The sequence below is a fragment of the Erinaceus europaeus genome, chromosome 15 (genome assembly GCF_950295315.1).
Source record: "Erinaceus europaeus chromosome 15, mEriEur2.1, whole genome shotgun sequence".
Classification (NCBI taxonomy): domain Eukaryota; kingdom Metazoa; phylum Chordata; class Mammalia; order Eulipotyphla; family Erinaceidae; genus Erinaceus; species Erinaceus europaeus.
This window is the reverse complement of record NC_080176.1, coordinates 77,337,130-77,353,581: the sequence shown is the minus strand read 5'-3', so window position 1 is coordinate 77,353,581 and position 16,452 is coordinate 77,337,130. Positions and strand designations below refer to the sequence as shown.

The 16,452-nt window shown below is 38.9% G+C and overlaps 1 protein-coding gene and 1 long non-coding RNA gene across 5 annotated transcripts in view; one reads left to right on the top strand and one right to left on the bottom strand.

Moving 5' to 3' along the window:
• Positions 1-302: 302 nt before the first annotated feature.
• Positions 303-16,452, bottom strand: part of RELCH (RAB11 binding and LisH domain, coiled-coil and HEAT repeat containing) — a 97,676-nt gene continuing 81,526 nt past the window's right edge. For 3 of the 4 annotated variants that reach the window (XM_060173960.1, XM_060173961.1, XM_060173962.1), the window contains 5 exons: positions 15,326-15,464; positions 12,401-12,517; positions 9,454-9,542; positions 6,786-6,856; positions 303-2,000 (listed from right to left, as the gene is read on the bottom strand). In XM_060173960.1, coding sequence (XP_060029943.1) covers positions 1,880-2,000; positions 6,786-6,856; positions 9,454-9,542; positions 12,401-12,517; positions 15,326-15,464 — 537 coding nt within the window. In that variant the 3' untranslated portion in view covers positions 303-1,879. Of the gene's footprint in view, positions 2,001-6,785; positions 6,857-9,453; positions 9,543-12,400; positions 12,518-15,325; positions 15,465-16,452 lie in introns of those variants that run through there. The other variant, XR_009545094.1, reaches the window with a different exon arrangement.
• On the top strand, positions 4,290-15,359 carry LOC132533179 (uncharacterized). Its single transcript, XR_009545097.1, has 3 exons — positions 4,290-4,430; positions 8,746-8,919; positions 15,224-15,359. It is a non-coding gene; the product is annotated as an uncharacterized LOC132533179 (long non-coding RNA).

Below are 16,452 nucleotides of genomic sequence, written 5' to 3'. Positions count from 1 at the left end.
ATATTTTTCTTTTTTTTTTTTTTTAAAGATTTTTAAAATTCATTTATGAGAAAGATAGGAGGAGAGAGTAAGAACCAGACATCACTCTGGCACATGTGCTGCCGGGGATCGAACTCCGTACCTCATGCTTGGGAGTCCAAAGCTTTACCACTGCGCCACTTCCCGGACCACTCAGATATTTTTCTTTAAATCATTTCTGAAATGTATTAAATCTATATCAACAAAATCTTTAGTGAAAGTCAGTGAAAATAGGTAATGTGGGTCACAGTGTTTTCAAAATGAATACACAAATCCAAGACAAGTATGCAAAAACAGTTTATTTATAACAGATCAACATTTTTGACATGAAAGGTAGCCACTTTCTATTTCTCAGGAATGCCTAGAATGCAACAGTTTCCAGAAAGACCTAGTTAACAACTATTTCACTGTAGGTAAAAGAAATAATTTCAAAATGAACATTTAGAATGGCTTTACCCATGGCAACATGTTTTATAAGCTTGAACGTATGGTCAGCAAGCTTTCCCCAGAAGTGAATGTAATCCAACCGTGTTCTCAGTATATTAAACCAGTTTATACAATGAACATGAGAAGCACTTATGTACATCAACTGTGCTCAAACGAAAATTCTCTTTATCAAAATATTCATTTCTTTTAAAAAGGCATCCAATTATTCACCCCTCAGCCCAACTACTCCTTTATATCCAGTACTTTGCTTTCCTACTTCACGCTGCATTATACACAGACAAACTACCAAGTCCCAGTGGACCTGTGCATGACATACTCTATGAAACACCCAACACAACAACAGCCACTGACTTTAAGGGACAAGGTGATAATTAGCCAAGAATAGTTTAGCGATGTCAACTTTAGTTTGGAGGGAAAAAGGCAGCCCCCAGATGTCCTAGACTTTTCCGTACTTCTCTGTAACACACGGGTATGTGTGTGTGTGTGTGAAAAGATAAATCTCTGGAGTTAAAAAGACACCTTGAATAAAATATTTTAGGTAAGTAAGTGTTAACTTTCTAATTCAAACCTTATTTTTCCTTTTCATTTCAAACTGGGCAAAAAAAAAAAAATCACAATTATTAACTCTTCCATTTCTCTTTTGAGTATCTGAATTTACTACACAGCTGTCAGTCAACATCTCCTTGGTTACCACTCTGGGCTTAGGTGCTGTCTTTGCTCAGGTAAGTCCATTAGATGCGTGTGAGTGCCAGGGAGACTGAAATAGCACTTAAAGTATATTCACGAGAGCTCTGAGATGTCGAAGAATTCATCATTGTCTACTCACTGTAGGGTCTGTAGTTCAGATTCACCACAGCATTATAAATACTGTGTGAAGGAATGCATGGCTCCTACAGACACACAAACTGAAGTCCAAAAGGCACAGAGTAATGCTGGTGGCTCTTTCTAGTCAGTTAAGAAACAATAAAAAGTCTGCATTATTCTTCATAATTTAAATACTTAAGTAATCTCCATTTTATTACTTTATAACAATGACTTCGAATTTACATTATTTTGAGTACCATTGTAATAGCTTAGTGTATAATACAGATATTTGCCGATATACCATCCAAAACTTAAAAAAAATCATTACATATATGTATATTTATATACATATGTAAAAAAAATTCAAGGAAAAAAGAACACAGAAGAGGGACTTGGTACAGAGCATCAACTCAGTACTCTATCGCCACAGTTATAACTCCGAAAGTAACAGATATACAGCAATAATCAAAAGCAGTGCAAATATCTTTGGAGGTTAGAGAAAATTATAACAAAAGAACACAAAACAAAACAAAAAAAGGCAAGTACTTCAGTACAGGGAGCAGCCTGCTTGAGGTCCATCTTAGTGTTGACTGGGCTGTCCTTCTTGCTTCTACTTTTTCCTCTGAAACACGTTGGCCAGCATGGCCCCTGATGTTGTCAGCTGACCCATTTTGTTCAGAAACTTGGTCTTTGTGTCTTCACTTACTAAGCTTGCAGCGATTGACATTGAGCTAGGAAAGAAAATTTAAAATTCACAATTAGAAAATTAAAATACTGATTTTTCTGGCATCATCTCCCCAGACAATAACTAGGATCCACCTGAATATCTAATTTCAGGCTCAGGAAAACAAACAAACAAACAAAAAAACCAAACTAGTATTGCCCACAGGCCCTTTGGAATAGAACTAAAATATGCCAACTAGCTATCTACAAAACAGAGACCCTCACCCCCAACTCTTCATCTGCACTATTCCAGTCTTTAGGTTCATGATTAGTCAACAATTTGTTTGGCTTTGTATGTTAACTCTCTTTTCAACAACCAGGTTCCAGGTGCTCTAGCATGATGCCGACCAGACTTCCCTGACCAGAGACAACCCCACCATTGTGTCCTGGAGCTCTGATTCCCCAGAGCTCTTCCCCACTAGGGAAAGAGAGAGGCAGGCTGGGAGTGTGGATCAATCTGTCAATGCCCATGTTCAGTGGGGAAGCAATTACAGAAGCCAGACTTTCCACCTTCTGCATCCCACAGTGACCTTGGGTCCATGCTCCCAGAGGGTTAAAGAATAGGAAAGCTATCAAGGGAGGGGATGGGATACGGAGATCTGGTGGTGGGAATTGTGTAGAGTTGTACCCATCTTATCATATGGGTTAGTCAGTGTTTCCTTTTTATAAATAAAAAAAATGAAAATTAAAAAAGGAAGGAAAAATATTGATTTTCCATGTTGTTACATGTGGTGTTAATAAAAAAAAAATCTGTGTATTATAAAAAAAAGGAAACAAAATATTTCTAGAGGAGGTTTTTCGCCTTAATAAGTTTACAGTAATTGCATGGTATGATATAGCTGTTAGGAGAATCTCGGCTCTGTCCTTTACCAGCTGTGTGATCAAAAGGGAGAGGCTGACTTACTTCAATGGTCACCTATTAAATGTAAGATAAAACGTACCTGGCATTAAGAAATGGCCATCCATCTGCTGTTCATAAATCATCATGCCCAGCTTCCAGACTGTGAGTCAGTTTTGCTCAGTTTGACTATTCAAACTGGTCTACACTGAAATACCCCATTTCTATTGGGTTGTCAGAAGAGCCATGGCCCATTTTTGCATAGAAAAACAAAAGAACACATGTCTTTTCTGACAACCCAATATTTGGTATCAAACATCCTTTAGTTCACAGTTCAAGTCCTATCTTTTCTATGATGCCTTGACTTTAACTAAATTTGTAAATGCTATTCTTCATTCTATAGAAATAGTGAAGGGGCCAGGCAGTGGTGAAGCACATACATTGTAGTGTGCAAGGTGGCAGGTTCAAGCCCCCAGTCCCCACCCGCAGGGGGAAAGCTTCATAAGCAGTAGAGCAGGACTGCAGGTGTCTCTCTCCTGTCTCCCTCTCCCATTTCACTTTCTCTCTATCTCTATCCAATAATAAAAACATTAAAAAAAGTTAAGAAAAGAAATAAAGTGAAAGTCAAGTGGCAAGTATAATTTTAATTTATTTGCTTCTAGCAAAACAGGATACATAAAACCAGGTAAGACTTGAGTCGCCCAATTTTAATGATATCCTAACAGGGCAGAAATGATAGGTGGAGGCCTGGATTTTGCAGGTGTACCAGGATCTCCTTATGTTGCCTGTGAAAAAGGGCATCATGTCCTCTCCTCTATGTCTGCATAGTGACAGCTACGTAGATAGATAGCTCTGCTGTCGGACACCTCAAGACTCGTCCTGATGGCCATCGTTCGGATTCTTTGCATGCTGAGCAGAGGACAGGTGGCTGGCTGTTCTCCAGAGTGTTCTGATACAGGACCACTACATTATGCCATTTTCCCCTGAAGAGTTTACACTCTTTCTTTTAAAAAAAGTCATTTTATTGGGGAGAAATAATGGCGTGTAGGATGACCGCTGACACTTGGCAGAGTTTGCACTCTCCTAGGTTTTGCTGAAGGGCGCTAATGCTTCCCCTCCTGACAACCCCACTACGACCCTCCTAAATCATGAACACATCTAGAGTAGATTGCACTGAGGTTTTAAAACTCAGGTTAAGAGAATTAAAAACAAAAACAAAAACGAAGAACCCAATAGGGGGCCAGGCAGTGGTGAACCCAGTTAACTGCACATATTACCAAGAGCAAAGACCTGGGTTCAAGCTCTGCAGGGAGCATACTTCTTGGACAGTGAAGCAGGTCTGCAGGTGTCTATCTTTCTCTCCCTCTCTCTATTTCCCTGCCCTCTCTCAATTTCTCTGTCCTATGTAATGAAAATTAGAAGAAAAAAAAAAAAAAAGGAAAAACTGGCTGCTGGGAGCAGTGGATTCATAGTGCCGGCACCAAGCCCCAGTGACAACCCTGGCAGCAGGAAAACAACAAACAAACAAACAAAAAAACCCAACAAAAACATGAGACCAACAAGCTAGAGTTCTTAAAAACAAAATGGGCTGTCCTGTAAGGTAAGAAAAATTCCTCGTTCTTCCAACTCATTTCCAACGAGCTGCAGTACTGCTGATTCTCAATCTGCAGAATTTCTTACACCGAGCCTGTCTTCTGTCAGACGATGGACAAAACTGTCTTTGTTCCACACCATATTACAATGTAAAAGCCCTGGCTCTGGCTAGAAATAAGAGGGAACAGGCTGACCTACACAAGGAAATGTAATCAGCAAAATATGGATGGGAAGAAACTTTTATAGGACAAGTGACTCAATCTCCTCAACAAGCAACATGCTTGGAGAAAAAAAAGGGGGTGGGTGGCGAGAGCCTATGGATTAAAAGAGATTTATGAGAGGTAACAACTAATCAGACACATGAACTTTGATCTTGACTGAAAGAAACAATGCATAAAGGAAAGACAAACAACAAATAGCTAATGGAATTTATGAAGCAATTAGAAGTTTGCATATAGGTCAGACTATTGAGATAATATAAAGGAGCGGTTTTGTTGATCTTGTTACCCAACCCCCCATGGCTCTAGAGTTATTGCTGGGGCTTAATGCTGGCACTATGAATCCACTGCTCCTCCTGGTGGACAATTTTCCCCCCATTTGATTGGATAGGACAGAGAGAAACTGAGAGAGGAGGGGAAGATAGAGATGGGGAGAGAAAGAGAGACACTTGCAGACCTGCTTCACCTCTTGTGAAGTGACTTCCTTGCAGGTGGGGAGCTGAGGGCTTGAACCTGGATACTGGCACAGGTCCCTGTACTCCGTGCTATGTGTACTTAACTCGCTGTACCACCGCCTGGCCCATGATGCTGTATACTATTTATGTTTAAAAAAACCAGTGCTACCCACCAGGACCCTGGGTCCTTACTCCCAGAGGGATAGAGAATGGGAAAGCTATCATGGGAGGGGATGGGCTATGGAGATTGAGTGGTGGGAATTGTGTGGAGTTGTACCCCTCCTACCCTATGGTTTTGGTAATGTCTCCTTTCTTAAAAAATGGTAATAACAGAAGATTTGATTAACATGAGAAATCATTATAAAATTAAGTTTTTAATAAAAAGGAAGGTAATATAACTGGAACAGTATGTGTAGACATATATTTTAATAAGCACTATGAATCTACTGCTCCTGGAGGTCATTTTCTTCCTTTTTGTTGCCCTTGTTGTTTATGGTTATTATTACTGTTGCCAATGCTGTCATTGCTGTTGGATGGGACAGAGAGAAATGGAGAGAGGAGGGAAGACAGAGAGGGGGAGAGAAAGACAGACACCAGCAGCCCTGCCTCACCACCAGTGAAGCAACCCCCCCTGCAGGTGGGGAGTCGGGGGCTCGAACTGGGATCCTTACGCTGGTCCTTGCTTCATGCCACGTGTGTTTAACCCACTGTGCTATTGCCTGACCCCCCAAAACCAAATAATTTTAATACTTAATGCATGACAAAGGAACAGAAGTTTTTACTTTGGTCTTATATTCATAAATTTTTTGTTCCAAACAAAAAACTATTCAAATATTTTTATTAATTTTTCATAGCAAAAATGGTAGAGGAGCTCCTACCACCTTAAGTGGCTGAATAAAGGTCTCTGATACATAGTTAGGAAGCAAAAGCGTGCGCGTGAGCATGGTGATGATATGGGGACGAAGGAGTGTGTGAGTTACTGTGTCCACTGCTCCTGGAGGCCATTTTTCCCTTTTGTTGCCCTTGTTGTGGTTGTTGTTCTTGGATAGGACAGAGAAATTGAGAGAGAAGGGGAAGCACAGGAGTCTATAATCCTTTATGCAGTAATTAGGCTACACCTTGTAACTCCTATCACAATTTTTAAAAAATATTTTTACATTATTTATTTTAATGATACAGAGAGAGAGAGAGAGAGAGAGAGAGAGAGAAAGAGGGAGAGAGGCCGACCAACCAAGACCAAAGCACTGCTCAGCTCTGGCTTATGGCGGTGCTAGGGATTGAACCTGGGACATTTGGTGCCTCAGGTGTGAAAATCTTTTTGGGTAACCATGTCTCCACAGTCCATCTCACAAATTTCTAAGAGACCATTTTAACCAGGAACCCCAAGTCCAACTACATATCATAGTCTCTTTAGTAGTTTTCAAACAGACTGACCCTTGGGCTAAATTATACTCTGGAAAGGAGGGCACACAGCATGGGATGGAGATCTGAATTTTAATTTTCCAGATAATTCTGATGTAGATGGTTTATTGAAGACCCCCTGATTAAAGCACTTTCTTGTCTTTCAAATAAATAACCAGGATAAAACAAAACAGTACCATACACACTTATAAAAAATTAGAAAAACTAAGATTAACAAGAAGCCTTATAAGTAATAATGATAATGATACTAATAAATTAATGTCTCACCCTTGAGGCTCCTGGACGGTCTTGTTCTCTACTTTCTGTTCACATTCTTTTATCATGGAACTTAAAATAACCTGTGTTTAAAAAATGACTTAAGTGAAAAGCAATTTACATGTGAAATGCTACACTATAATCTTAAGTTTTCATTTAATTTTAAATGCTACATCTTCAGGACTATAGTTATTAAGAGTGAGAATACCAGAGAGCATCAATCTGTCATATCTGGTGCCAGGCTAAATTTAATGCCTAATGTTTCCACAGGCAAATGTGTAACTTGAAAAGTTAATTTTTCCAACAGCTGATGATCTTGGGATGTCCATTAAAACTGGGCATGAAAATGTTGACTGAATTCTCTTCATGCATAAGTAACTTCAGTTTGTGTTAATTTTGAACAGATTTTTTTTTCCTCCTGTGCAGAAATAATCTGGCTGCCAGCATTCTTAGGAGCCAAGAGGAAAGACAGTGAGGTTTCCAAGCACTGATAGAATATCTTCACTTTCCTGGGTTTCTTTTCACTACAGCATCTTATTCACCTCTCAGCTCTGTCTCTGACATGCCAAGTCTAGAAAGTAATTTCTAGTGTTCAGGGTTCAACCTCCAGTCTCCTCCCAGGATTGGAGAAGGAATCAATAGGACTCTGGCTCTGCCGGTATTTTCACCCTTCTTTTCAGCCCTGCAGTATGCTGATGGAGGTTGCTGCAGTAACATTAGCTTTCCGTTACAGACCACAGATTTAGCTTTTGTCTTGCATAACACACACACACACACACACACACACACACACACACACACACACACACGGCAAAAAAAAATACCCAAATTTAGCTATATATGAGGAGGATCATACACTATAATTCAAGTGGAATTTAATCAAATGATGCAAAGGTTATTATCATCCAAACAGTCACTGAAACAAAACATTGTGTAAGAGGAAAGAAAGACAAAGGATAACCAAGTGATCACCTCAAGTGAAACTAACAAAAAGGACCCCTGAAATCTCCTGATTTTATAAGACCACCGTTAAATTGCTTATAGTAAAGTTAAAAAACATCCACAAAAGCAAACACTGAAAGATTTTTGGATATTTAAACAAAATTTATTTACTTTAGTTGGTAGAACAGAGAAAAATTGTGAGGGATGGGGGTAGAGATGGGGGGGGAGAGGGGAGATGGGAGAGAGAGGGAGAGAGAGAGAGAGAGGCAGGCACCTGCAGCACTGCTTCACCACTCATAATGCTTTACCCCTGCAGGTGGGGACTGGGGGGTTGAACCTGGGTCCCTGTGCCTAAGAATACAAGCATTTCACCAGGTGTGCCGCCACCTGGCCCCAGAAATAGATAATTCTTAATCAAAACTTTAATGCATGCCTTTCAATAGCTGATTTGAACAAGATCTCAAAAAACTGATAGAAATACAGGATATCTGAACTCACTGAGTGAGTTACTTGGCTAAACAAGATCATGGAAATGGAAACCTCAAGTGGAGGCAATGTTTTCATGTGCCGCTGTAACACTGTGAATGCACGGGATGTAGCTAGAGGAAACCATGAGTCTTACCCTCATGTGGCAGAGAAGAAAAGCTGTGAGAATAAGCAACCTGAACTATCTCCTTACCAATTTAGAAAAACAGGGGGTGCGGGGCTGGGGAGGGTGGAAGCACATCTAGAAAAGATGAAATGCAGACGAGACACCACTTCACATGCACCAAGTAATACTGCAGCCTGTGAGGTGGCTCAGTCCCAGCTGCTCGACTGATGAGCAAGAGTTCCTGACTGCTACCAGGCACATGTGCCAGGGCAATGCTTCGCTTCTAACCCACTCATTCCCCACTCACTTTTTTTAACCAGAGCACTGATGAGCTCTGGATTATGGTGGTGTGGGGGAACTGAACCTGGAGCTTTGGAGCCTAATATTCTCTTTGCATAACCATTATGCTATCTACCCCTGCCACACACACTTTTTAAGAAACCAAATATTGATGAAGATGTGAAGGAAAAGGAGACAATACTATCAGGCCTGATAAGTGCTCTTCCGTGCAGTGCTCTGACCACCAGTGACCCTGAGCACAGTGGTCTCCGTGGCTTGGTGTGACGGCAGCGACTGTGATGTCCCACCTAGCTGTGGGCGCTGAGACAGACGGTGAGTGAGGAATAATAGGGAGAGGGACTATGAGGAGAAAAAGGGGGATTTCTGATTTTATTTTATTTAAGAGGGGGAAGGTCAGGCATAAAAGGTTATAGAACAGGTGGTAGAAATGCACACTGAAGCTACAGAATAGCAAATAAGTAATAATAAGTTTGGGGAAATAAACAGTGAGTTATAGGAAATGGAGACAGAAAAATAGAAACCTTGCTTCTAAGAAAAATGATGGTCAGAAAAAATAGCAGCTAACATTTTATAGACAACATAGATATTTCCTGTATATTATCTTATTAAATTCTATGATTATATCTGGTGAAGTAGAGCAGGTTTTCCCCACTCTGGAGAATTAAACGGGTTCTAGGATGTCAAGAAGTAGCTCAAAGCCTCTTATCTAGTAAATAAACCTGTAAAATGACAGTAAATCTGATTAAAATATCAAGCACAGCATTCCTAAGGGAGTCCCACATGAGGAGGAGGGACGGCCTCCATATGAGATAATAAAGCACAGAACTGACGATCACAGGAGCTCACCTCGTGCTCTGGAGAAAGATGTTCCATGTCAGTTCGTAAACATCTCAGACCAGGCAAAAAGTGATTAACCATTAACTCCTCTGAAATGACTTGAGACAAAGTAGTTAAGGGAATTAGGAAAATCTGAAGCAAGAGACTTCTTAAAGGAGAAAAATGAAAACACAAACACTCTTACATCATGCCTATGCGACTGACTGCTAAGACAAGCCTCCCTGCAGCACCACTCTCATTCAATGAGCTACTTTCTTTTCAGTCAACTGCTGTTTATTACTACACATTTCTTTATTACAGTGGTTTCACCATTTTAATAGTGTACCACTTAATTCCATGCTACACAAACATGAAATAATTCAAGTGGAAGTTTAAGTCAGTAGGAAGTATAAAATATAAGAAAACTAATGTTTCCATGATAACTAATTTGAAAATTTAAGAAAAAAACCAAGTTTAAGACATTTTATTCTGAGACCACTCTAAAAGATTAATGAACACATAGGAATCTAGAAGAATCCTATCAGAGTCTTTGAGAAATGTCTCTAGACCCTCTTTAGAGAAACAAACTCATATTAGGTAATTATATCATGCTGTGGTTTATCTATGTAAAATAATGTTTCATTCTAATCAGTCAACTCAAACTAGAAACACCCCACAATTAAAGGATTGATAAAAATAAATATTCAAAACACCACTGCCACCCACTGCCACTGAGTTCTTGACAAGAATAGTGGAGGTTATGCTGTCAAGTAGTCACAGACTCGTGGGACATGACTGTGCCAAGACAGCACAGCACTTAAGTGCCAAGACCTCAGCTTCCTCTCCAGGTACTGTCTGTGCCTGAGGGATGCTCTGGCCTTCTTGCTCATGAAATAGATAAAGCAATTTTTCTAAGTAATCAAAATAAATAGCAACATGGAACTATCTGATAAATGAGCTGTTTGTCATTTAGCATATGTTAAGTTGCGCATTATTTTTTAAATTTTGGGCATCTATTAAAATGGATGATCTAAACTGTGTTTTCTTTATAGTACAGATTGTAAAGTGGGTAGATATACCGTGGGGTATTTTATTTTACCCCAGGCATCCACACATCGGCTATAGTCTTAATTTTATTAAAAGCAGAAGAACTTACTCTCATTCCTGATTTACTTTGTTGGCATTTAAAACTTTAAATGAAATAAAAGAGGAAGTAAAAAGAGGAAGTGATATTATGAATTAGCAAGGAAAAACTTTAGTAATGGAGAAGTGGCTGGATCCTTACAAGAAACTAACAATGGCATGTCAGAGCTTGTGTTTCAAAGAAAGAAAATCTATGTTTATAGCCATTTCAGAGACACCATGAATACGAGTCTCCAAAACCTGAAACCCCTAAGAACTCCCCCATAGTCGCACACAGCAAAGAACTCCTGAAGGAATATGCTTCAGGGAAATAGGACTTCAAAAGCTCAAAACTTTAACTGTGCAAACCTGAATTTCTGAGTGGAAAGGGCCATAGTTTCTAAGCGTCAGGAATTCTGTATCTTTTGCTATACACAAAATAACAATGAAGCAAATACAGCAAATAGTCTGCCAAATATATACAGTGAAGGGGAAGAGACATCTTAACAATAGAGCCCAGCTCAAGTACAAAAATGCTGGTTCTGCATGAGTTAGACTTTCTGCTTGTGCCAGCAGGGTGGTGTGACCAGAATAAAATCGCATTGTCCTAATCTGTTTTGCCTTTGTATTATGAGCTAAGATAAGGGTTACATTCATATAATTAGTATACATGGCATATACTAATGACTTGGGAACGAATATAATTTAAAAATTATTTCAAAAGTTGTTAGTTAGGGGGACCAGGTGGTGACGCGCTTAGTTGAGCAAACATGTTACAATGTGGCAAGGACCCAGGTTCGAGCCCCCAGTGCCCACCTGCACGGGGAAAGCTGCACAAGTGGTGAAGCAGTGCTGCAGGTGTCTCTCTGTCTCTCACCTTCTCTATCCCTCCCTTCCCTCTCGATTTCTGACTGTCTCTATCTATCCAATAAATAATAAAGATAATAAAAAGGTGTTAGGTGCTCTGTTGTGTCACTAAAAAGACAGAATAAGCAGAGACTAGAGGTCAGTTTTACTAAAATAAACTTTCTAACAGAGATATATGAGCTCTCTCCTGACATTTTCCCTGGCTACTAGAAGAGATCTGATATTATGTTGGCTACTCTATACTTTCCTAGTCCTCTTTGAGTATTTGGCCTTCTGATCCTTTTCCAATCTTATTTCCCCTTTCTTGCACTCGTCTGACTTGAAGCTGGAGTGCACCGTACTCATCTTTATTTTACTTCCCTCTTAGTCTTATTTAAGTAGGATAGTAAAAAGAACGTTTAACAGGACAGCCAAAGTTCATTGTTCAAGTTACAGTTTTGCTTTTAACCATAAAAGACAGAAGTCACTGATGTCTGTAAGCTCTGGCTTAATCATTTATAAAATGCAGTGGCTACACGGGCCAGATGCCCTTAGCATAATGTGTAGCCATTACTGGAGGTGATTAGCCATATTGGCTGGTCCTGCACTTTGACAGTGAGAGATGTTTCTCCAAGACATTTTCATAGCATTTCACTGAATACAGATGATTAAGCACTGACATAAAAAAAAAAAAATCCAACAGTTGATCCTTTTAATGCCTTAGCTATAACTCATTTCTTGCTCAGCTATACAGCCAGTTAACAAAAACTTGAAAATCAATGTTTTCAAAACTACAGAACACACAATCACAAAAGATAGAAAGCTTATCTCTGAACACTATGAGACGTTAGAATAAGGAGTGGCAAACGTCAAATGAAATGTTTCGTTTTCTGCAAACCTTCTGTAAGTTAGTTGAAGACCAACTATCCTCCTCCCCAGCCCTTGACACCTGAGGCTGACAGGAAGACTGGCTGTATAAATGCAGACAGACATTAGCACAGCAGGATACAACAACAGGAAAGTGCACTGTAGGCTTCAAAAAGATGGGTAGCAATGTCCAGTCTCTTAGAATCCACAATTTGTAAATTGTTCACCAAGGCTAACTTATGCAAATGTGGTATAACAACTGAAAGAAAAAAAAAACAAAGAAATATTAACTCTTTAATCCAAAACATGCACATACAATACTCACTTAAGAAGTAGGCTGTCATTTTTGTTATAAAATCTTAATCCTAGATGATTATATTTTTAAATTTTCATTATTTATTTTAGAGAGCCAAAAGGTATAGAGAGACGGAAAGAGACCACAGCACTGAAGCTTCCTTAAATGTGGTGGGGTCAGGCTTGAACCTGGAGAGGGCACATGGCACTACCCAAGTGAGCTGTTTCACTGATCCCAATCCTAGATGATTTAAAAAAACACATCCTATGCTTACTACAATGCCACCCCAAGGAAGGCTTTACCACTTGGCAATTCTGGAATTGTTAGTAAGTACAAATGGACAATAACATAACAATACTTTTAACTTAAGTTCCACTTAATGTATCCACTTTAGTAACAGGGCACAGAATTTCTTAGGGTAGCTTTTTATTTTAAATTTATTTTAATTAATTATATTTTATATTTCTTTGCACCAGGGTTGCTGCTGGGGTTTGGTGGTTGCATAAAGAATTCAGGGTTCCTGGTAGTCATTCCCCCTCCCTTTTTTTTCTTTTGTTTCTAGAAACAGGGAGAAACTGAGAGGAAAGTGGTAGATAGAGAGGAAGAGAAGATGAGAGACACCTGCAGCTCTGCTTCACCACTCATGAAGCTTCTCTCCTGCAGGTGGGAACTAGGGGCTTGAACCTAGGTCCTTATACTTCGTAATGTGTGTGCTCTCTGAGGTACGTCACTGCCCAGCCCCCCTTAGTGTAGTGTTTTAAAGTAAAACGGGGGTCCACTAGTAAAAAATACAAAAGAAAATGAATAATTTCACCTTTAAAAAGATAGAAAGCTTTCTGGAAAGAGTGGCCTGCACAGGGTGCCATATCACTGGGGGAAGTTTTGTGTGTGATGTCTCTCCCTCTCTCTCTTTTTCAGTCTGAATGAAAAAGTCAATCCTGCGAGCAGTGAAATCATGAATGTCCAAGGCCCTAGAAGACTACTGAGACACACATGTGTCTAGTGCACTGCAAAGGCTCCAGGGACTGTGCTTTTCTAGACTGTGTCAGGATGATGCTCTGGCCTCTCCTCTCCTCTCCTCTCCTCTCCTCTCCTCTCCTCTCCTCTCCTCTCCTCTTCTTCTTTCTTTCTCTCTCTGTCTCTCTCTCATTTTGTATTAAATTAAAAACAAGTTATTTTTTTTTTAAGAATACACTCTTTTTTTAATATTTATTTTATTTATTAATTCCCTTTTGTTGCCCTTGTTTTTTTTTTATTGTTGTAGTTATTATTGTTGTTGTCGTTGTTGGATAGGACAGAGAGAAATGGAGAGAGGAGGGGAAGACAGAGAGGAGGAGAGAAAGATAGACACCTGCAGACCTGCTTCACCGCCTGTGAAGCGACTCCCCTGCAGGTGGGGAGCCGGGGTTCGAACCGGGATCCTTATGCCGGTCCTTGTGCTTTGCGCCACCTGCGCTTAACCTGCTGTGCTACAGCCCGACTCCCAAAACAAGTTATTTTTTAAAGGTAGTCATTTATACTATAACTTTCAAAAGAACAATTTTTAGAAGTTCTTAAAAGTTATAGAGACATTAAGATACTGACATCTGTGATTTTGGAAATAACTATATTCCCAGAATTACCGAGGGAAAAGTATTTTAAAGATGTAACAAAATAAATAGAACAGAGCCTAGAGAAATCAGATGTAGTCTTCTCAGATTAGATTTTACTAAAATCACCTATAAATCTGATGCTACAACATAGCTATCTCTATTTATAACTAAAATACCAAACCTTTTACTATAAAAGGATAACAAGATGCCATTATTCTCTCCTCATGTTAGAACATCACCCTTGCTCAGAGAAAAGTAGTCTCATGATTATGTTTTTGTAGTTTAGTAAGTGACCATGACTTGATAAGACATTTTGGATACCATGGCACAAATTTCTGCTTTTGTTTGGGATGATTCTGGTCTGAAAAATGGTGAGACAATATCAGGTTGGGCTTTCAATAAGTCGTCTGTGGGAGAACCCAATCTTGTAGGAGAAAACCAAATGAACTTGGCCAAATGAACAAGGCAGACTTGGCCAAGGATGTTGCAGTTCTGCTCAGGGTAGAACGTGTGCTTTATATTGAACCTCTAGCAACAACAACAACAACAACAACAACAAAAATCAAGCTTGTGACTTGCGCTTCTCAACGATGACAACACATGAAATTGCTAAAAAATAAAAGAGCAAAATTATAGCAGCAGGAACTGGTAGTGGTGTCTTTACAGAATGATGATCACTGAATACTTTGATGACACTGAAAAACGTCCTAAAGATAGTGGCCTGCAGTAGAGAGGTAGTATAAAAACCAGAGGAAACGCTTCAGCACACTGAGTGGATCAACAAACTATGCATTAAAACAAAATATGCCACCGCACAACTGCATTTTTATAAGAATTAAACAGTGATCTCTGAATATAATGTAACCCAAATCATCAACAGTTCTATAAAACAGTGGCACTTCAATTGAAAAAAAATGAGGCAGTGTAGCATTCTAGAAATAGTTATTATGAAATATTTATAAATAACCTGAAATTATATTTATAAATTACTTTTTTCACATGTCTTAATAGTGATTAGGATAGCATGTAATAAGTTACCCAGTAATGCTGATCAATTGACAACCAGTTTCATTTTCAGCTTTCAGTATGTGAAAGGAATTGAAGGTTTAACACATGACAAGAAGAAGCATCTGGATTTAACTTCACAGTTCACAGTAAGAGGTAGAAAAACATGACTTACACTCATCTCGGAACCTTGGTTCTGCATTAGGCCCAACTCTACCAAATGTTTTAATGATCTCTGTGTGCAGGGAATACTGGTCTTGATACTGAGGATCTTCCAGGAAAGAAGCCAACTGCATCTTCACTCTTTCCAGTAACTTAAAATTGGACATTGTATAGTCACTTTAGAGAATATGAATAACTGAATAGAGTTGTTAGAAAGAAATCCACACTAAATATGGCTTGTAGCATCAGATTTAAATAACTTACAAATATGATCAACTAATAACAGACTTGGAATTTACTTGGGTTTTTGGTTTAGGAAAAAGCTTTACATTTTTGTTAATGTTTATCAATTTTTCATTTTTTATGGTATGTAAAAATAAAAGTATCCTCTGACAAACTGAAAAAGAAAGCATTAGGAAAGATTCAAAACACTTATGGAAAAAGAGCTATGTTTATGATGATTTTATACATAAATTACAATTTTTAAAACATTTATGAGTAGAAGTTACCCAGTTATTCACCATTGGAAAGCAATGAGTCAATAATGACTTAGGTCTTACTCACATTTCCCTAAAAGATATTATTTTAGGATTTAAGAACATGTTGAAATTCTGCCAAAATTGCAAACTTTGCAAAATATGCTTTTTTTTTTAATGTTGCTTCACCAGTGAAATATGTAACTAAAAAAATTGAAGATAGTTCGTTCTATAACAAAGATGTTTAATTTTAATTGTAAAACCTGAACAACATTGAGACTTTACAAAACAGCTTGCCTTCCCTCCCCCACCCCCTTGCCTAGTCAACAGCAAACCTCACTTTCCATTTAAACGGTTAGGTCAGAGGGCCACAAGTAAATATCTAATCTATAAGATTTTCATTTGTATTAAGAACTTGCTCATTCTGATAACAAAGAATAAAATTCTGATAATGATTCTGAGAAACATCTAATAGTTAAAGTTGCAGGTAGAATCGAACAAGGTTGAAATTAAATTACTAGTTCAGAACCAATACACACTTTGGCAGTCACCTAAGGCTGGTTTGTCAGAGATGTTTGCCACACCAAGACCACTCTGGCCTAGCTGATGGCACACAGCTTGGTATCAATGGCACAGTGAGAGAGTGCACCTGTTCTTGATCCCC